Genomic DNA, 22,197 nt, shown 5'->3' on the forward strand with positions numbered 1-22,197 from the left:
AGAAAGTACATGCAAGTTATATTCTCCCCTTTCCTTCTCTTATATTTCAAGTTTTTATTTCTCAAAATCCCAGATTTGTAAGAGCCACTAAACAACATGAGCGGTTTTTCCTTACTTCAAATTCTCTCCATAGTGGCTTGAGGGAAAACACATCTCAACTGATCCAACAAACCAGCATGATGAGGCATCTAAAGTGGCAGTTGAAATGCCTACTTTCGCAGGCACTTTGAGGAACCCTGTTGGATTTAACAGGATAATGATTGATCACCTGTCCTCTTCCATTGAATCTCATAATCGAGTCATTATCAAGTTACGCACGGAAATTCTAGTTATCTAACATATTAGAGTGAGATAGCTTTGCGCAGTGATCTATTAACTCACCCCAAGGAGTAGAGTTTGGCACATAGTTTAAACAAAAAAGGGGGTAGAGTTAGAGAGGATTGGAAGTTGATACTGCTGCTAACATTGTCATTGATTTTTATCTATTTTTTTATTATCCCCATTTCAAATTTCTTTTTCTCCTGGTTGTAAAACAAACTTATGAATATTATCAGCGGATTGATATGACTTACATTGCTACACTTTACATTGCTATGCTTTCGGAGTTTTTTTCTGAACCAAACAAATAAGAATTCTTGCATCCTTATTTTAGGGGACTTAAGTGTAGAGAGTAGGGTAGATAATTTTAATTTGTTTATGATGATGATGTTGTTGAAACATACCCTTCTACAGGACTAGTATTGAGTAGCACAATGATCTTCCATATTAGTCAATATTGAATTCTGATTTTAGGGGCGTTTTGATTCCTTAAAAAAATAAAATCAAACATGATTACGAAGAATGACATCTATGTTGATCATTACTAGTCCTCAAAGGAAAAAAGAAAGTCCCCACCCTTGCATAAGGGAGTAGAGTTGCTTGAATTGTAACTTGATGACCAAGGGTCACTATCCTTCTCTCTTTATTTTCAAAAAAGATATTAACTCAAAGGAGATACAGTCCCACCACAAATCTACTTTACCAAGAGAGTTAAGAATTTATTTGAGCTGAGCTTTTTGTTTAAAGGGATAATATATAATTTGACCCTAAACTTGTTCATTTATACCCCTAATTGATCCTTAAATTTATTTGACACATGAGAGGCTGCCATGTGGTAACATAGGATTGATTAGCAATGTTACATCAACTAACAATATTAATGCGGGGGAACAAACCTGCTGACGGAATACAAGTTTAAGGATCAACTACGTACAAATGAACAAGTTTAAGGGCCAAATTATAAATTATCCCGATTAAAAAATTTTATTTATATTTGCCATGTGGTGTTTTGAGTGGCTGTCACATAGCACCATTGAATTGGCTAATAATGTCACATCAATACAAACTAACGGTGTTTGTGTGAAGGTATCTACTTGATTGACGAAATACAAGTTCAGGAACCTACTAGGTCCAAAAATAAATTTAAATACCAAGTACAAACAGACAAATTCAAGGGCCAAATTATATATTATCCCTTGTTTAAACAAAAATTGTGGTGAAATGTCATGGATAAAGACATACAATTAAGGTTTACAATCTTTTTCTCTAAAAAGGAATCCTATGATTTGTATATTACAACAAAAATGGCCAATTCATGCAAGTGGTAGTGCTTATCCCTTCCTAATCACATCTTCAAAAATATGCTCTATCTTTCAATCCACTCCTTTCTTTCTTTTGCTACTTACACATATTTAACTTCGCATTCAAAGAATACTAGTAAATTACTCCAACACACCGGTATGTTCAAATTATCTTTAAAGATTTTAATGTAGATCATATCCCCATGCCATGTCCGTGTATTTGTCGGACATAAATGCTTTATGAAAGATATTAGAGTTGGAGCAACATAACATAGACACAAATAAGAGATTGAACCAATGTTAAACTGACATGCAAAGCAAAATCGGTTTATCCTTAAGTGCTAACAGCTTAAATTCATGAGAACTAGGTAGTGTAATAATTGTGATGAATTATAAAAGGGGAAGAAACTAGATTACCTTTGCGCTATATCTGCATGCTGTTCATCTTACCTTTTCTTCCTTTAACTGAATATGCTTGAAACAAGGAAAAAGGCATTTTTAGTACTAACTGGTAACGCTTCAGTGACAGAAAAAAAAACAGAAAACATAAGTAAATATAACAATCGACTTTGTTAATATCGAATATGATAAGATAAACTACTATCAAATGTACACAACAATAGAACATAGAAGATTCAGCAGAGAATACTAGAAACGCTATCATGCGAGACATATAACCTTCTCGAAATCATCTGGTTCAGGAACTGTATGAGCAATAATTCTCACCACACCAAGTTGATGTAATCTGCAGTACACTACTATGAAGCTGAAAATGTAGGAAATATTACTTGTAAAACAGATTAAAGATTCAAAAGACCTTGTAGTTAAGACCTAAAGTATGCCCGAGTGAGAGAGCTAATCCCGGACCTTGCTCTTGTTCCACAAACCTTTGTAAGATGACCCATGGATCAAACTCAGAGTAAGGACTTAGATAATGCTCATTGCCTGCCTAAGGGTCAAACATCAAATCAGAGTAAGAGGTGGAAGTAACACCTATATGGCTTGCAGGAGCAGAAGTCCCATCCATCGAGGATAAGATCTGAGGAAGCTTGACTTAGAACTCCTTATCGGACTCCTTGTACAAGCCGCATCATGATCATATAGTTCTCATAACACACCATGAATCAAACAGCTCAACAAAAGCATGAATATCTAATGCTTAAAAGGTCTCAAATTTCTATGATTTATAGCTACACAAAAATAAATTGCAAAACTAAGAACACAAACACATAAGCTTTAAAACATAAATTTCCATAAACTATCGATGAAATAAATGAAAGGGTTATTATATTCTCCGCTAATAGCCCGACTGTATATAATCCTTACAACTTATTGCTATGAGAAGCTTATTTAAAGACAACATAACTTGAGAAGGCCTACAAACTCCTCTCAGCATTATGAGCTAGTTTCTGTATTTGCTTTAAAATTCATCTATCTAATTGTATCCTTGTACCCTATTTCTTGATCTTTCTTTGCTTCTTCAGTCCCGGAACCTCCAATCTGCCAATGGAACATCCACATTTAGCTCGAAACACAAGCACTGCTCTTCCATTAACCGGTGCCAGCCTCTTTAACTCGGCTTCCAATTCCTTGTGACGATTGTGCAGCAATTGGAGAAGTCCTTTGGAAACGCCATCTTTAACCGTAGGGCTCAAGTTCTTAACACACTCCTCGGTTTCCAACTGAATATTGAATTCGGTGGCCTTATTGAGCCCTTTACAGTGAGGGTTCCCACATTTCCTAGCTGTACAAAGAAGCAAAATCCAAGCAGCTATTGCAGAACAAGAAAAACCAAGTCCTATGGATCCATATATCATTGGAGATATCATCATTTCATCTCTAACCAAATCATAGGCGGCTTCGATGAATTCAATCACTTTCAAAGATATGCATTTTATAGTTGGAAACAATAAGATTCCAAAAGCGGCAATCACAGCAATTAAGATTACAACATCAATGGCAGCAGATCTTGATCTTTCACAAGAGGGGATTTTTAAACAACTTGGTGGATTGAATACCTTTTGTTTCTTACAAAAATTGCCCTTTGATGACGCTGATTTGGGGTTCATCATGAGATCACTTGAATTCCCAGAATTTGCCATTGGAGAAGCCTGGTCAGCCGAGTTGCAGACGGAGATTGATCTATGGAAATATACCATTTCAAATCAAACCCTGAAATTTAACTTCAAAGAGAACCCAATAAATCAATTTTTTCCTTCAGCCCTAAACTCCAAATCCAGAACAAACCCTCCTAATAAAAACTAAAAAAACAAAGGGAAATAACTGAATTATTTCCACCTCAACAAGATCAGGTGCTTCAATTCGTATCCAAATGATTAAATCCTTTTAAAAAAGAACACCAAAAAGTTGGGAAATTTTCAATCCTAAATTTAGATTTGAGATTGAATTATTAAAGAGCAAGAGAAGAAGTGGAACTGAATTAAATTAAGAGAGGCCGGCTACGGGAAGAGAGAGAAAGGGGACAAAGGAAGTCTCTTTATCACAAAAATTTCCTCAGCGAATATACAATGGTATAGTTGTTTTACACGTTTAAAGAAAAAAAATAAAAAATGGAAACTTTTTCTGGGCTTGTGATTATTAGCCTGGGCTTCAACTTTGCTTCTTCTCCTTCTTCTTATTCTTCTTTTTAATTTGAAAAAGTTGTTTTCAATCATGTGTTGATTATGGCCGAAAAAAGAAAATAATGTGTTGATGATTTTGTGGGTCATTTTTTGGGCTTTGTTCCATCTCTTTTTTCTTTATTTATTTTTATTAAGATATTGTTTTTTATAACTATATTTTAATAGAAATATATTTTTTATTAAAAATTTAAAATGAAAACTTTTTTCTTGGATTTTTATTATTTTTATTAAAATACAATTTTAGTATTTCATAAATATTTTATTTTATAATATATTATTTAAAATAAATATGATTTTGAGTTATTTTTTATAATGATCTAATTTTATCTTGTTAAAAGAAAATATTGTTATTTGGTTTTGGCACTTAATGTAAAAAGAAGTTTTTGTGGATGTGATCGGTTCAAGTTATAGCTTTTAAGTATAATTCCTAACGTCTATGATTATGTATGATAAAGTTGAGATCATGTTTGAATTCATGCTTCATATGATTTTATTATTTTTATCTTTTATTGTAGTGTATGTGTGTTTTTCTTTTTCATTTGCCTTATTTTGATTATACCTATACCTTTTAAGACTTGGATGGGATTTTTTAAATATCTGAAGGAAAGGTTGAAAAAAAAAACTTAAACTCAGTTAAGATGTATGTAAATATACCACCATGAGATTTTCTTAATTAATATTTTTAATCGAGTCCTTGAAATAAAAAGTTGAATCAATCACAAGCTATGCACCACAGAAATTGTCAAATATAGTATCTTACTCAACACCTTCTTCTACATTTAAAAATAAATCCACAACGTCTCTGAAAAGATCTTACGTAATTTTTTTCTTCTTCTTTTTGATAGGGTATTATTCAAGATTTTTTTAAAAAAATTTACTTTTACAATCGCCACGACATTGACCCTTAATTGTCTCTAGAAAAACATAGCCCAGAAAACAGAATTAACCATGGAAAACGTAAGGATAAAAAATAAAGTATCATTTGCACTCTGAATTTGACAATTTTTTTATTTCAGTTTTTGAAGTAAATAGTTGAGCCAATCACAAATTATATGCACGACATAGAATCCAAATTTAAAGGATCGAATTAAGAAATTTGTCATTTTTAAAAAATCATGTAGAGAAAATAAGGATCAAATTCAAGGAATAAATAAAACAGCCGCCTATGAACATCCAAGAAACTTCATTGTCCTAACTAAAAAAAGTCAAATTCAGAAATTGCAGTTAAACAAGACAGAAGGCAGCAGGTTCTAAGAAACAAAGCAGCGAAATGGAAAGCACATAAAGACAAAACAAAGGTAGGCCAACCAAGCGAAGGTCCAAGTTGACCAACTATTTCTAGCTTCTCCCATTATGCAGGATATTGGAAATTTCCTCTCTTTTACCAACCCCATTGGTTTACACTTTCATGCTTGAATATCTGAAAAGAAAAAAGACCCATTCTTTTCTTAATTTATTTCATGGTGGAGAATGGTCATGGGTCTGAACCGTACACGCAATTCCCCTTTTCAAATCAAAACCGCCTCTGAAAACTTAGCAGGGTTTTCCATGCCTTTAAAATACCCCACCCAAGACCTCACAATTCAATCAATTTCTTTTCTTTTCTTTTCTCTTCAATATCATTCTTTCAACATAGAAAAATAAACCCATATTCTTTTACCAATTACACAGCCAATCTACTTGTTTCAATGGAAACATCATCTGCAAACTCAAACTCCAATATGATACTGTTGTTCCATGGTTTTTCATGTTATAACACCGTTAAAAGTTATGTCTCAAGATATTGGTCGTTTTCCCCACAATCCCAGACTTCAGATTGGGACCTGAAGAACCAGAAATCTGGGTTTCCAAGCAAGGAAGTTTTATCTGGTGGTGAGAGGTTATGCAGAAAAGAAGTGGAGATTTTGATGGGGAACCTGGGGATTTTTTGCAGCCAAGAAAGTGAAGAACAGTTGAATGAATCATACGGTTGTGAGGAGATTTCAAGGTTGTTTGAACAAGAGCCAAGCTTGGAAGAAGTGAAGCAAGCTTTTGATGTTTTTGATGTGAATAAAGATGGGTTTATTGATGCAGAGGAATTGCAGAGAGTTCTATGTGTTTTGGGGTTGAAACAAGGTTTAAAGCTGGAAAACTGCAACAACATGATCAAAACCTTTGATGAAGATGGTGATGGCAGAATAGATTTTCAGGAATTTGTAAAATTCATGGAGAACAGCTTTTGCTGAATCAGTTTCTTTGTTCTTTTTTTTTAATCATTAAATATTACATATTATTTTATATATAGTTGATTTTGCTTTCCTTTTTTGGGTGTAAATGTGATTAGAAACTGAGAAACTAATAAACCTGAAAACTGGGAAGAAGTTTAGCTGATACTTTCTAATAAAAAAAATAGCTTGCAGTTACAGACATCAACAATTTTTCAATCAAATCAATGGAAATTATTTATTCAATTAATGCTTCTAGAATCCTAACTTGTGAAAAGTATGATGAAACGATATATGAACATTAGAGGAAGCTGTAGACAAGCTAAAAATCTCTTCTTGAACCAAACCAACTGTTTAGGAGGGCAATAGTATATCTACGACCAAAGGATTCAGGGTTGAGTTCAAGCCTGTGGTAGGTTAATGATAAAGTCTCAAGAACATCTGCCTTCTGCAACAGATGCTTGTTAAATTCAGTCTCAATTTTATAGCCAAAGAAGTGATGTACCATAATTTTCTTCACATTATCCAGAATTCCAACTGTTGGTTGCCCATCTCCATTGTTTTCAACAAAGAGATGCTCCAAAGCAAAAGGTGGTCTATGCTCACCAGTTTCTCCCCGGAAGGAAGATTTGAACTGCAAATCCATCAACATGTATGAGAATTAGTGTTGTAGATCAGGGATTTCAATTGTGATGTAAGAGATTTACTGAGGTGATGGAGACAGGTGAAACTGTAAAATAACATTTGTAATGATCGGGTTGTAGGACATCTCCCCCATGTCATCCTATACCTGACTTACACTTGCATCAACAATATTCTCTTTTAATACCGTTTAAATTTGGGAAACACAGAACTCACGTCTATTTCAATGCTTCACACTTCAATCAAATTAAGACATAAATAGAGAGCAACATTGTAACGAGGAGTCATGTGACATCACGACCATGCGACGAATCAAGAAGTCAGTAACTGCAATGAGATTACACTATTTTTGCCAACGGACCAAACCAAGCAAATACCTTCAAATTTCACCCATTATTGTTCACCTCGTGTTCTCTAGCAAGAAACTTTCACATACCAAGAACAAAAGAAGGGCATGAGACTTCAATTAAACAATCAAAATTAATTTAAAACGAAGTAACAATTATTTAGTGAGAAATAAAAACATTTCAGAAAATCAAGAATTCACACCAAGTTTGTTTACATGGGCAAAATTTCTTAACCATGTTCTAATGACAAAGTCTTGCACACTGTGGCTTCAGCAATGTTAAACAATGAAAAGACAGAGATGTTCATTAAATCTCCATCGACTTTAAAACTGGAGGCATCAATTTCTAGATTGAAACCATGGTTATTCATGCATCTAACTACAAGGTTAATACTCATATGCTTGAATATACAAGTAGGATCTAAGAATGTTGGTGACCAATAGATTTGAAACCTTAAATAACAGCTAAAATTATAAGTCCAAACTTCTATATAGAGCACGAAGAGAGTAATTAGAAACTTGTGTATAATCTACTGCTACCATTTCTTTCTGCTGCGTAAGACTTCCTCCTCAACCACCACCAAACAAGGTCATTATGTTTCTTTTAATTAGTAATATTGTTCTCCTTGTTTTAGTTTGTTAGCATGAGTTTTTTCTTCAATTTTTCTTTTATTTTAAAATAATCTCTCAGTTTTGTATATGTTTCTTCTTCTTGTTTGACTTCATTAATTAATTTGGTTTGCCTTTCAATATTCTGTTGTGTAGCACTTATTTCTATTTTGACATATGATACTCTTAATTTGAAGCACTTATTTTTAATATGGGTAAATTACTATTTTTACTCCTTACTTTTCAATTTTTTAAGTTATTTCATGCATTTTGTTTAAATTTATTTTCTTTTTATAATTTTTTATATGTTAAATTTAAAGTTGATTTCAAATAAATTATCCTTGTATTTCAAAATTTTACTTCATGAAATTAACTTTTTATGTTATAATATTAAAATTACTAAATATTAAGTTATTAAGCTTAAAATATAGTTCTAAAAAATTACACATATTAATAACATTTATCAAATTAAATTTATATTTTTCAAAAATAATAAGAATTAATTACATTTATTGAATAAAGTAAAGCAAAGATAAATATAAAATTATAAATAAAATCAAATATTAATAATTTTAACTGTTGAGTATGCTTCATATTTCAATCAAATTTGAGAGATAATCTTCCAGTTAAACTCTGTTTATTTGTTTCAGTCGAACTCTGATTAATTTATATTATTTTATTATTATTTGGCCTATAAATAGGCTCCTTTATAACCTTAAGAAATACATCCATTAAAGATTAGAACTCATAACCCATTTTTGGAGAATTTTGTGTTTACGTGGGTTCTTTATTTTTGGGTTTCGGGGTTTAGTTTTTATCTCCATTTTTATACTCTTTGTTATTTTGCCATTATAGTAAAATTTTCTTTGCCCGTAGTTTTTTATCCTCTTTGGAGGATTTTTTCATGTTAAATTTGTGTGTTCAATTTCTCAAGTTCTTCCACTATTTTTTACTTGTTCATTCCTTAATCGGGTCGATCCCCAACAAGTAGTATCAAGAGCTAGTTCAATTTTCATAGATCAACCAGTTCAAATAGGACAGTAACAAGGTTTGACATTGAGAAGTTCGATAGTGTCACAAATTTCAATCTGTGACAAGTTCGGGTGATGGCAATTCTAGCTTAGACCAGCCTGAAAAAGGTCGTTATCGAGAAAAAGCCTGAGAATTTAAATCAGAAAAACATAAGAAGAGCTTGATAAAAAGGTCCTATCTGCAATCCAGTTATGCCTCGCGAATTGGGTATTGCAAAAGGTATTAATGGAAAAAACCTCATCCGCCTTATGGAAAAGGTTAGAAACTCTTTATGCCACTAAGTCTCTAACTAACCGTTTAGTATTAAAGCAACATTTATTTACGTTTTGCATGAACGAATGTGAGCTTCTTAGATATCACATTAGTCAATTTATTACTCTCTTGATTGATTTAAAAAATGTTGAGGTTAAGATTGACGATAAAGATCAGGCTATACTATTATTGTGCGTTTTACCCTCTTCGTACAAGTTTTTCAGGGAGACCCTGATTTATGGAAAAGACAAACTCTCGTTCAAGGATGTGAAGGGTCATTTGTTGATTAAGACAAACTCAACAATGAGTTTGGTTCGGATAGTAAGGCAGATAGGCAAGCTTCCATTTTGATAGTATCAAAGAAGCGAGACAAAAGGTGCTGCTATTGTAAGAAGTTAGGTCACATCAAAGCAGATTGTTATAAACTGCAAAATAAAAGGCTTGTTGAGAGTAATGAGGAAGATATAGCTGATACCAATTTGGCCGATGAAAGTGGTGATGATTTCTTGTTAGTGTCAACAAGTGATAGCTTCGAGCTTACGTCTGAGTGGATCCTAGATTCGGGATATTCTTTCCACATGTGTTCCAACAGAGAATGGTTCTCCATATACAGTTTAGTTGAAGGTCGAGTTGTGCGCATGGAAAACGATTCATCCAGTAAGGTAATCGGTATTGGTACTGTTAAAATTAGGATGTATGATGGGACAATTAGGACACTCTCAGATGTCAGTATGTACCTGATTTATGAAAGAATCTCATCTCCTTGAGTATTTTAAACTCGAAAGGTTGCAGAATCAACATCGAGTCAAGCGACATTAAGGTGTCTCGTAGGGCTCTCATTTTGTTAAAAGGTAAAAGGACCAGCAGTTTTTATATTCTGGAAGGTTTTATAGTGACCGATGAAACTAGACGTCCCTCATTTGTTATGGAGTCGAAGTCAACTCATTTGAAGCAGAAACAATTTGGTCATAAGAGGGAAAAATGTATGAATGTATGACCATTTCGTTGAAAAGAGGTTCTCTTTTGGATGTAGGTTTTGAAGTTTAGGGCAGTGCTTTCATGAAAATCAGACCCGAGTTAGTTTTGATTTAGCAATGTACAAGTTGAAGGCTAGAAGTCTTCTAACTTCTAAGCACAGATTCAGCGAAGTTAATTCCCTACATATTCAAGATAGGCCCATGGCGAGCTTTAGCAAAGATGGCGTTATGGAAATACAAGTCAAGGTGGAGATTTATTAAGTATGCCTCATATTTCAGTCAAATTTAAAAGATAATCCTTATTTGTTTCAGTCAAACTCGGATTAGTCTAGATTATTTTATTATTATTTGACCTACGAATTTAGCCTATAAATAGTCTTTTTTACAACCTTATAAAATACACCCATTAAAGATTAGAACTCATAACACTTTTGGAGAATTTTGTGTTTACGTTTTGAGGGTTTTTTGTTTTCGAGTTTCAGGGTTCAGTTTTATCTTCATTTTGTACTTTTCATTCTTTTGCCATTATAATAAAATTATCTTCACCCGTGATTTTTTTATCCTCTTTAGAGGGGTTTTCTCACGTTAAATTTGTTTGTTCAATTTCTCAATTTCTTCCTCTATTTTTTACTTGTCCATTGCTTAATCGGATTGATCCCAACATTAATATTAAAACAAATTAATTTAAGAATATATATAAAATAAATAACCTACAAAATTTATTAATATTATTATTTAAATTATAATAAATTCATATTAAAATTCAAACCATCATGAATTTTTATATTGTTTTAAGATTAAAGAAAATTAGTTGAATTTTTTTTTAAAAATTGTGATTACATTACTTTTTCAATTTACTAATGGTTTTTTAGGAAATTCATTAATAATTTTAAACAAAATTTAATGTTATAAAAATATTTTAAAGTTGATATATTCAAAATCGAATATGAATACAAACTAATAATAGTATTATATAAGGTAAATTACATGGATAGTATTATAAAAAATTCGCCAAAATAAAAAGTTTACAATTTAAGCATTCACGTTATATAGTTCGTTCATCTTAGTCACTCCCTTTAAAAACTCTAACAAAAATCTGATGGCATTTTTTTTACACGTGGACCAATCATTAGAAATCACATGGCACAACGTGTTGCATACCACTTTAAAGGACTAAAATATAATTTGCCCAATACTAATTATTAACCAAAATAAAAGAAAAAAATAATTAAATAATTCAAAAAACCCAAAAGTCATCTTCATCTTTGATTTTTATTCAAACCAATAAGGCCCCCCTTATTATATAGTCCCATTTCCTGTTTGACCCGGCTCAGCTCATGAGTACCTCTACTTAGATCAAGATATTTTTTTAACCTTAGAAATCAGAGTTTTAGTGGAATTGAAAGGACAAGATGTGGAAATAGGATGTCGAGCTCTTTTAGTTATAAAAATAAACTCAAGTGAGCTAATTCTTCCTTAAAAGTCTCATCTTCTTTTGTACCTATAGACCAACCAAGAACCCTAGATTAGTACAATGAATCAAACCCACCCTAACATCAACTTAGACAATCCCAGAAATGATCTAGACCATGACCTAGATCCAATTTTAACTCTGATTCCAACAATTGTTGGTCTAACATCAACGACTATAAACTCAACTCCTTTTATCAGATATAGAGAATGTTTGAAGAACCACACTACTAGCATGGGCAACCATGTCGTCGATGGTTGTGGAGAATTCATGCTAAGCGACGAAGACGACACCCAAGAAGCCTTTTGATTCTGCTTCTAGTCCTTGTACTTCTTTAGACTTTTGAATTTCAATTATATAAAAAAAATCATAAAGTGAAAAGAATAGATTTGGCATTAATAACTTAAATTTAATTTAAGTTAATCATGAGTTATTTATAGTTAGGTCCCTAAATTATTACTGATTTAATCCTTGAATTCGAGTTTTGGTATATTTGATTTACTCTATCATGATTGAATTTAATTAATTTTGTTGCTCTTATATGTTGAGTTTAGACTTAATTTATTTTTAGACATATGATATTCAATGTGTTGTATAATTTAACCTTTAGTTAATGAAAATTATTATTATTCCTCGGAAATGGATTGCTGTTAAAAACATCATAAATGACAGACCTGGACAAGTATTTCACTCAAATGATTGAGGATGTCCATTGTTTCTATAATACTTTCTCCTCAACTGGATGAGGATCTTCTATTTGGATGATTCTTTTGTTATGCATGGTGGTTCCATGTTTATGTATATATTTTCAATAATTTTATATTCTCATTATCAAACCATCTAAACAAATGTTTAGGGTTAGTGGGAGATGTTGATTTAACTAAAATTTTCAAAAATTTTAATTATTAATTTCAGGATCAAAACATCCACAAACCAATGATATTAGCACCCCTCAAACATTGAAAAAAAGGAAATCAACCCCACACAGTCATCCGAAAATGTAGGCACTCTGTTTATAACCCTCCCCCCACAAGCTAACATATGAATTTATCTAATTCATAGACTTGTAGTAAAGCATGTATCCATTTTCTTTTCCCCTACATAGGGAGCTTCTACCTATAGCAAAACTCCTCTTTCCCAATCAAACTGCAAAATACGAGCAACAAGATAACAGCCCTGCTAAACCCTTTGACATGCAACCTTCAACTGCACATGGAGACTTGGAAGAACCCACCGGACTACTTTGTTTAACAATTTCCATGCTCTCATCGCATGAATTCTGGGGAAGATTATCTTCCCTCTCATCAGATCTGCACAAAATAAACCTTCTCTTGGAATTTGATGTGCAATTCGGGTTCGGAGAGCTCGAGAATAATGGTTCCAAGGACTCCATTTTATCATTGTTACATTCACGCAACTTCCTCTTCAACCCCGGAACTAGTTTTAGTCCTGCCATTTGATATTGTTATCATAACATTAATTGTCTATTCTAGTCCATAAAACTAGCAACTTATCTAAAGCCAGAGATAATATTTTGACGTACCGGGCAAAGAGTCATCGTATGCACACAACTGGGACCCTGAATCACCATAGCTACAGAAACCATTTGTATCTTTATTCGACCCTGAAATTCTGCAATTGGAAGAGGGAAGTCTTAAGACATCTAGACATTGTGTGCATAAAAAGTAACACTATTCAACTTGAAGCATTCAGAAAACACGGGATCATGCTTGAACCAACAAATAACACAGAGGTATGATTACAAGTCAATACAAAAACAAATATGATCAAGTGATCATACTGCTCTTATTCAGTAATATACAAACTGAAAACAAGATAAGTAGAACATTGAATGGCAATAGATGAAAAAGATTACAATAAGAATCTTAAATTGTAACCTAAAATAGACCGAGTGATAATGAAACAGCTATTAGAACTTTTATGATCATATAAAGTGCTGAGGATATAAAAGCAAACCTGTACATATGCTCAACAAAGTCATCAATTAAAACGGGCCAAGCACCTGCAAAATAACCAAACAAGTAAGATCTACGAGGCATAAATACCTGAGAGGGAGCCCATAAGACATATTTCGAGAAAATTTATACCTTCAGGATCATACCCTTCTAGGGTTTCATGCACACACCGACTAAAAGCTAAAACTTGCTGCCATGTATCCTCAGAAATATTGTGCCGCTGATTTTTCTGAAGTGAAATGAAAAACAGTACTTTACCTTAATCGAAAGCTTACAGTAATTCATTAGCACAAATACTTTCAACTTGAACTAATAGTCAAGTAACAGAACACATGTCCGACCCAAAGGATGACTACCATCCATATTGCCATACATAACATGCAAAAGGTTGAAACCATGTACAAGGATTTTCAAAGGCTTGATTAAGTGAAAGTCAAATTTTAAGAACGCTTCTTAAATAATAACAATTGAAACTAAAGCAGCAGAGAAGTTACTCCCTATACAATACAATGAAGTCTACGAAAAAATTACATGGTTTATTTCATTTAATTTGAGTGCACAATAACAACCAATATGACAATTCTAATGAAATTTACTGCAAAAGGTAAACTCAACTCAGACATCGAAACAATAACCAATAGTTTCACAAGATGCTTCCAAGACAAACAAAAAGGGTTAGCAGCTTAGTATCAGCCATACTCATACCTCAACAAAGTCACACCATTGGTTAAGCAAACGGAACCTGCCTGCTAAGACTAATCTCCAAGCAGCAACTGCCCTGCTTACAGCTATCAATCATGCAAAAAAAAACATAGTCAAATCCAAGACCAAAGAAATTCATTGTAATTTAGCTTATATATCCTCACTATTTACTCCAAAGATAAATCAATAAAATTATTTGCATTTAACTAAGTAGTACACAGTAACTTACTAATATTCTTTTGACCATTTTCTCGGCATACGAAGAAAACAAAATCATAGAAGCACGAGAATACAGAAAAGTCTACCTACAAGAAACATCAGAAAGCCAAATTTCAGTATGGATAACACTTGAAATTAGAGCATATAGTCAATGTAACAACTGAATACTACAAATATACATCATAATAGAGGCTTAAAGTATACTTAAATAAGTCCTCTAAAGAACTTCAAGGAATAGGAATATCACCATCAAGTCGAGCTGTAACATGAGTTTGAGAAGTTCATCAAAGATTGCATTCCTGTCAAAGGAAACATAATAAAATGTTGAAAAAAATAACCAATAACCAAGACTGGATATTGAAAATACACTTATGCCTTGCGCTATAAAATCTTTTTCACTAAAAGATTAGATTAAAGTTTTCACTAGTTTAGGCATTAACATGAATGTATAGGAGGCTGACTGCAACCCAAGATCAAGTTGCAGTCTTCAAAATTCAACCTTAAGTCAAGATGGGATTGAAAGATTCCAATGCTTGAAGCTAAATTAAATACATCTTCAACAAGAACTGCCAAGAACAACACTAAGTTCACATGAAATCCCTAAAATATCAAATCAATTCTTTCATGCCAAATGTCTCAAGACTCATCAACTGATTCTCGGGTCATCCTAATGGCAAGCCAAACTCAGTAAACTTCTAAATACAGATTATATATATATATATAAACATATATACATACACACATACAATCATGCATAGATACATACATATGCCTCTCGCGCATCCTTGACTCCACCATCTTTAAGAGTTGGTTCAATGCGTCCCTAGTGAACTTAGCTCTTTGTGATTCCTCGCCTTGTCGGTAGCCTTCTCCATCACAAACATGCTCATATCCTGTTCTAAGTTCTGCAAGACAGTTCAAAAGTTAAAAATTACTGCATCAGCCCTTTCGAACAGAGCAACATTCCAATCTCAGCACAATTTTCTGAACAGTTGAAAATTCTGAAAATGAATACAAATCATAAAAGAAAATATCAAAACTTTAAACATTTTAACCAATTCTTTAAACAAACCAAATTGCATTATATATATATATAAACATGCATTATATTGATGAAAATTTTGCATTACTTATATTTTGGCCTACTTTTCTATTGACCTTTTTAGGGTACCAAATTACACAATTTTTTTCCATAATTAAATCAAAATTTGAATTTTTCTATTAAAAAGAAAAAGCATTTTTAACTCTCTTCCCGCACAATTATTACCCAACAACACTAAACTGAAACCCCCCTGATCTAATTTCCAATCTTTTTACCCGAAAGTTCACCACTTTTCTTTTGTACACCAACCCAAAATATTTCAAATTTATAATTAAAGAACAGCAAAGAATAAAGAAGTAAAATCTCAAGAACAAAAAAGAAAAGTGAAAAATAAAAAAAAAATACCACAGAATCGCCGATAAATCTCGAAGATATCAAACCGATTCGGACCCAAGGAGTCCATCGGATTCTTAACTGTATCCAGAGCTCCGGCAAGTTAGGTTTCCTTTAATATATTTTGGTTGAGCTTGAAAGAAATGAAAAAAAAAAAATCGGAACTTTCTCTTTACCGGTATGGTTTTAAAGATAAAGTACTCTCTCTTCTATGCGTTTTACAGAAATCAAAATATTGTCAAGCCTTTCTTTTCCATTTGGATTTTGATTTTAGAGAAAGAATACTAAGGAAAACAAAAGTTTTGGTTTTACTATGAGATTGAACCGGATCTTACTTCCGGTTCAGGTAAACCAGGGTATTGGAGTACTATGTGACGCAGCGAATATGCTGTATCTTACTCTCTTTGATTTCATCCGTTTAGATTTCTTTCATCATATGTAATGTCCAAAAAAAAAAAAGAGAAAAAAGAAAAACAATTCTTTTTTTAAATAAAATAAATAACTAATAACCTTATTTATTCGGTAGCAACTATAATAATAACTTTTATAACGAAATAATGATAATTTTTTTGGACTTGAAATAATGATAATTAAAATATTATTTGCTCTTGGGTTAAAATGATAGGTAAATTAGCAATGTATGTCGATTTTAGAAGATAATGAGAGAAATAGGTCGATTTTTTTCGATATTTAAGAAAACAAGCTGATTTTGAAGGTTGGCGTGTCTGAAAACATATTTTGCAAAATGTGTTTTCTTTAATAACTTAAAATATCATCTCTTTTAAACCCCGTGTGTTGGCTTGATGGTCAAGGTGTTCACCGCCCCATGTGTGGCTTGGGTTTGAGTGACACTAGTCATGTTGTTATTAGGGTTTTGCTCTTCTCTTGTAATTCACCAAAAAAACAATATTAGCTCCTTTAGTTAGGTGGTTAAATATTAGTTGTTTTGTCCTTGATTTTCGCGGTTCAATTCCTCTCTTACTCACATTTGTATTTTTTATTTCATGTTGTTTTAATATTTTGTTTAATTTTAATTAATAAATATACTATTTTCAAGTTTTTTAATTCATATTTTTAATTAATAACTCTTTTATTTATATAAATAAATTACTAAATATGTAATTATATAAATTATATATTTTTTGTTATAAAATAAAAGACAGAGAATAAATAACAAATAGAATAGGAGAGCAAAGAGAGAATGTATTTTATTGATCAATCGAAATATTTACAATGCTTCACCAAAGTCTCTATTTATAGGTATAATAAATATAAATAAAGTAGATATCTACTTCTAATCACCATTAGAGTTTAATGTACATCAAAACCTATCTTGATCTTGATGTACATCCACTTAAGATATTTATAACACTCCCCTTGGATGTCCATTGGTAGATAATGTGTCTCGTTAAAACCTAAGATAAAAATACCGTGTGGAAAAAAATTCCTGATGAAAGGAAAAGAGTATGCATATCTATAATACACATAATATGTTGCATCGTTAAAAATCTTACCAGGAAAGCCTAATGGATCAAAACCTCACTTAAGGGAAAAAGAGTACAGCGTGTATTTACTCCCCTCATTAAAACATCACATATTTGCTTATATTCTACGTATTCAATCTTGAATACTAGTTTTTCAAATGACTATTTGAATGTATTTGCTAAGCATTTATATCACCATTCTTTTGAAAGTCCTGAGTGAGTGAAAATTTGGGAGAAATATATTTTAATCTCTTAAGGAGTTTCACCAATAATCATAGCAAACGTTAATCATGATTCTTCTATAAAAACACAAATAAGTATTTTGGATCATTTTATAATCCTCCTTCAACTTTTATTCACTATGTCAAATCACCACATATATTCTAATTATTTCAATTCATATAAATGAATAATTTCTCGATAATTTCAATATGCTTCTAGCATTCTAAATCCTTTAAGGATTTTAATATTATAACAGCTCGTTTTTAGTCAAATCAGAACAGTAATTTCGGGACCACAATTCCAATGTCAAAATAATTATTTTATTATTATTTTAATGTCTACAGCATGATAGTATGATTGTGTGAAATTTTCGTTAAGAAATTTTATCGTTTGAGTGCTTAATTTGATAAAAAGGACTAAATCGCGTAAAGTGTAAAACATGAGTTCTAATAGCTAAAGGTGTCTAATAGTTATAGAACCTTAAATTGAAGGTCCTTATGTGATAATTAGACCATTAGTATGTTAGTGGACATTTATCAGAATGTTATTGTTGAAAAACAATGTGTTGGATTAATTAATCAATTTCGTCGTTTTTTCATCCGAGGTAAGTTCGTATGTAATAAGCATTATTATATTTGTGTTTTAAATGCTTTGATATTGTACAAATTGTGAATACAACCTTGCAGACATACTCAATGATGATTCGGCAAATATGAAATCCCAGTTGAACCTTAGGAATAGATTAGGATACAAATGACATGTCATTAGGGATTATGTGATTTGGGTGCTGGTCCGTACGTCCTACCGGTGGTTGTGTTATCCAACATGTGTTGTGAATACTCATCAACTTGTGTGAGCAGCACCATGTAGCTTTGTCATGACCGTCAGCTTGTGTAAGCAGACCCGTTGATAGCTCGAGAGTAAGCATTATATGTGATACAAGATTGAGAAGCTTCGACTATGTATGTGGCACTTAGGGTGCGAGTTTCCCGTGTATCTGATAGTATTCTAGATGGTTCAACAGGTATATCAAAGATACGGATGAGTATGAGGTCGATACGAGCTTGTATAGGTATGTACATGAACTATATGATCACCTAATCAAAGAAGTTGATGGAAATTGTGCTTAATCTTTGGATTGAATACATATGTTAAGTTATGCTTTCAACTTGAATTACATTATATGATGTTTATGTTATTGTATTGTTGGTTGGTAAGTTTTATTTATTTTGCATACGAGCTTACTAAGCTATATAGCTTACACTGTTTATTTTTCCGTGTTTTATAGTGATAACAAAGCTAGCTCGGATTCAAAAATCATCGGAGACTTCATTACACTATCCAACTATCACTTTGGTACTTTGGAATTTATGTTTTTGGATATATGGCATGTATAGGATTATGGTCATTTTGATATATAGTTTGGTAATGAATTTGGTCATTTGAAATAGCTTGTAAATGTTAAGTATTTGGTTTTGTGCATAGCCATGTGAGTTGGCTTATTTTGGTTGATTTAGTTGTGTGTGTGTGTATATATATATGTAAATGGAATTTGTCTTGTGTTGATAATTGCTATGCTAATGCTTGTGGTGGATGGTTGATTTTTGAGAAGTTATATGTTTGTGAGTTAGGCATAATGATGCATGTTTGAAAGTGTCCATTTAGTTGAAATCTGAATGTGAATTTGGTATAAATGGAATGGTCTATTTTTGTTATTTATGTGTATTGTGGATGATGGTATAGAACTAGTATGAATTAGGCTTGATTTAGTTGGTTTGATTGCCTATTTATGCCATGTTTTGGTGTCATTTGGTTTGGTGTAGGTGTATACAAATTTGGGTGGTAAGATGGCTTGGTAAAGAGCCTATTTTTGTCCACACAGGCAGAGACACGAGCGTGTGTCTCAGCCGTGTGTGACACATGGTCAAGTTACACGGCTGTATGTCCCCTAGTGTTGAATTAAAAATCAAGCTAGTATGTTCTACACGGTCTAGCACACGAGCGTGTGACTTGGCCGTGTGGCATAAGTCAGGGTTTGGCACTTCTTAGCACACGACCTGGCACACAGGCATGTGTGGCCATTTTGAAGGGCACACGGGCCGATCACACTGGCATGTGGTTGGCCGTGTGACCCAAGTCAAAGAGTTGCATGGGGTCGAACACGGGCTGGGACACGGCCATGTAATCCCATTTCAAATGTCTACACGTCTTGTGACACGGACGTGTCTTTGGCCGTGTGAGACACACGGCTGGGCCACACAGGCGTGTATTCCCTGTAGTTTGGAAAAATTTTCTAGGTTTTGTAAAAATTTCCTCAGTTATCGGTTTAAGTCCTGAACCACCCCGAATGCATGTTTTAAGCCCTGTAGGCTCATATTAGGAACAATGTGAATAATGATTGAATGATGATTGTTTGAAATTAGAAAATATATGTGAAATGTATGTTATTTGCGTTATAAGTCCGGTAATGCTCCGTAACCCTATTCCGGCGTTGAATACGGGCGATGGGTGTTACAAATATAAATTTTACTATATAGTGATTATTGAAAAGGTTGCAACAACAACCATTAGATGTAAGTTAAATCTTTTATGAACTGCCAGTTTAATAATATATCTATATGTTATTACATCTACCACAAAAGAATATTATATCTTTTCATAACCAATGCTAGGGCTTAGTGGAAAACTTTATATTTTTATTGCTTTTGCAAAACTACTTTATTTGTACCCTCATTGGCTTTATACTTTTAGGTATTTGGACTACTGGTCCAAAAACTTCACGAATTTAACTGTACTTGAGTTGCATTTTTCTATTTTGAACAATCTATTCAATATCTATATTTCTAAATAGACTTATTCAAGATTCTTCTTTCATTTCATTATTTCAACAATAATATTGCATGCAAAACCACTGTTGACCAATTTTATTATCGGTTCGACATTTTCTTGAATTTACATAACTTATTGAGATATCTTATTTTATTTATTTTAATCTTTAATTTTAGGTACCTGAATCTCTTCTGGAGTTTTACTTATTACTTCTGTCTTGTGTCTCTTCCGGAGTACTCGCCTCCACTATATAACTATTTAGAAGAATTTTCATCTTTGGAACCAATCGATTTACCATTTATTAAAACTGATTGTCCTACTGAGACTTTGATTCAAAATATTAGATGGTACATAACACTTGGTTATTCTCATTAAGTTTGTGAATATATTTGAAAGTTAACTTGTAATGAAGTGAGTTATCCTTTTTAAACTTCTAGTTTAAATTACTCTCTATAAGGATCCAAATAATGATAACTCATTACAAGCAATGATTTCATTCAGCTATTATTTCTCTCCCCCTAATATCGGGAAAACTATCAAATCAAAATAGTAATAAAAAATCATGTCATAATTGAATCTTCAATATATTCAAAACATCTAATAATATAAGAAGAGTTGTAATTAATATATATTCTCAACTTTCTTTGAGGATTCACTCATCTTTGTGCATTGTGGTGGAGCAATTGGAATATATATGCACATACAAAAATTCAAATATGAGAAATATTTAGCTCTTGACTAAAAGTCAATTGTAATGGAAAGTATTGATAACTTATTGGCTTGATGCGTATAACACGTAAATCAACGGAATCTCATGTTGAAATAGGAAGTTTAGTTCTCATAAGTAATGGTTTAAATATTAATCAAATGCGTTCAATCAATAATTTCTCTAAATCATTATGCGCATAAATATAAACTTATACAAAAGATTTTCAAACTCAATCAGTAAAAGACTGAGATATAAACTCATCAATATTAGCAAGATGAATTGTCTTAATTGCATGATCTAAAATTAATTATTTAAACAAACAATCTTGCAAACGACAAGTTGCAAGTTGATAACACATACGTGATTATTTTGTAGATGCCTCTACCAAAATCATATAATAACAAAATCATCCACGTGGTGAATGAATGAGCTTTAGCTAGTGAATTTCTAATAAGCAATTTTCATTGAGAACAAGAAAAAAAAGAGAATTGTTTAAATTAAAGAATCTTCTGTTTTTCTAATGAATATTCATATGAATTCTCAATTAATTTTCACATCATATATGATCCAGGATGGTTTAACTGGTCATATCAAGTAGTAAATGCATTTGCATCCTTAAACTTCTGGTTTACTTTAACATGTATTTCAATTGTACTAATAATGTCAATATAAATTGTGGCAAATTAATGATTTTATTGTCATTCCTTTTACTTTGTATTTACATATAAGTACTATTGTGACATTTACTATTAGAAATGTCTAAATCAATGTGAAGTCTATAATGTCACCAAGTCAACAAATAAATATAATTTCCAAATAATTATATG

At 32.2% G+C, this 22,197-nt stretch overlaps 3 protein-coding genes across 4 annotated transcripts; 1 reads left to right on the top strand and 2 right to left on the bottom strand.

Moving 5' to 3' along the window:
- Nucleotides 1-2,849: 2,849 nt before the first annotated feature.
- Nucleotides 2,850-4,283, bottom strand: LOC107960356 (uncharacterized protein At5g19025). Its single transcript, XM_016896688.2, has one exon. It carries the CDS (start codon nucleotides 3,776-3,778, stop codon nucleotides 3,074-3,076), a length of 705 nt encoding a protein of 234 aa, XP_016752177.1. The 5' UTR covers nucleotides 3,779-4,283; the 3' UTR covers nucleotides 2,850-3,073.
- Nucleotides 4,284-5,661: 1,378 nt separating this feature from the next.
- On the top strand, nucleotides 5,662-6,540 carry LOC107960357 (probable calcium-binding protein CML46). The gene has a single exon (XM_016896689.2). The coding sequence runs from the start codon at nucleotides 5,950-5,952 to the stop codon at nucleotides 6,484-6,486; it is 537 nt and encodes a 178-aa protein (XP_016752178.1). The 5' UTR covers nucleotides 5,662-5,949; the 3' UTR covers nucleotides 6,487-6,540.
- Nucleotides 6,541-12,669: 6,129 nt separating this feature from the next.
- Nucleotides 12,670-16,538, bottom strand: LOC107960358 (DCN1-like protein). 2 transcript variants are annotated; one of them, XM_016896690.2, is made up of 9 exons: nucleotides 16,139-16,538; nucleotides 15,458-15,596; nucleotides 14,939-14,990; nucleotides 14,702-14,777; nucleotides 14,476-14,558; nucleotides 13,903-13,999; nucleotides 13,772-13,817; nucleotides 13,338-13,426; nucleotides 12,670-13,243 (listed from the first exon to the last, which is right to left on the bottom strand). In XM_016896690.2, the coding sequence occupies exons 1-9, from the start codon at nucleotides 16,194-16,196 to the stop codon at nucleotides 12,936-12,938; spliced, it is 948 nt and encodes a 315-aa protein (XP_016752179.1). In that variant the 5' UTR covers nucleotides 16,197-16,538; the 3' UTR covers nucleotides 12,670-12,935. The 2 variants fall into 2 exon arrangements, with proteins under 2 accessions (XP_016752179.1, XP_016752180.1); XM_016896691.2 differs by having other exon boundaries at nucleotides 16,303-16,506.
- Between the last annotated feature and the right edge of the window lie 5,659 nt (nucleotides 16,539-22,197).

Source organism: Gossypium hirsutum, chromosome A05 (genome assembly GCF_007990345.1).
Source record: "Gossypium hirsutum isolate 1008001.06 chromosome A05, Gossypium_hirsutum_v2.1, whole genome shotgun sequence".
NCBI lineage: Eukaryota > Viridiplantae > Streptophyta > Magnoliopsida > Malvales > Malvaceae > Gossypium > Gossypium hirsutum.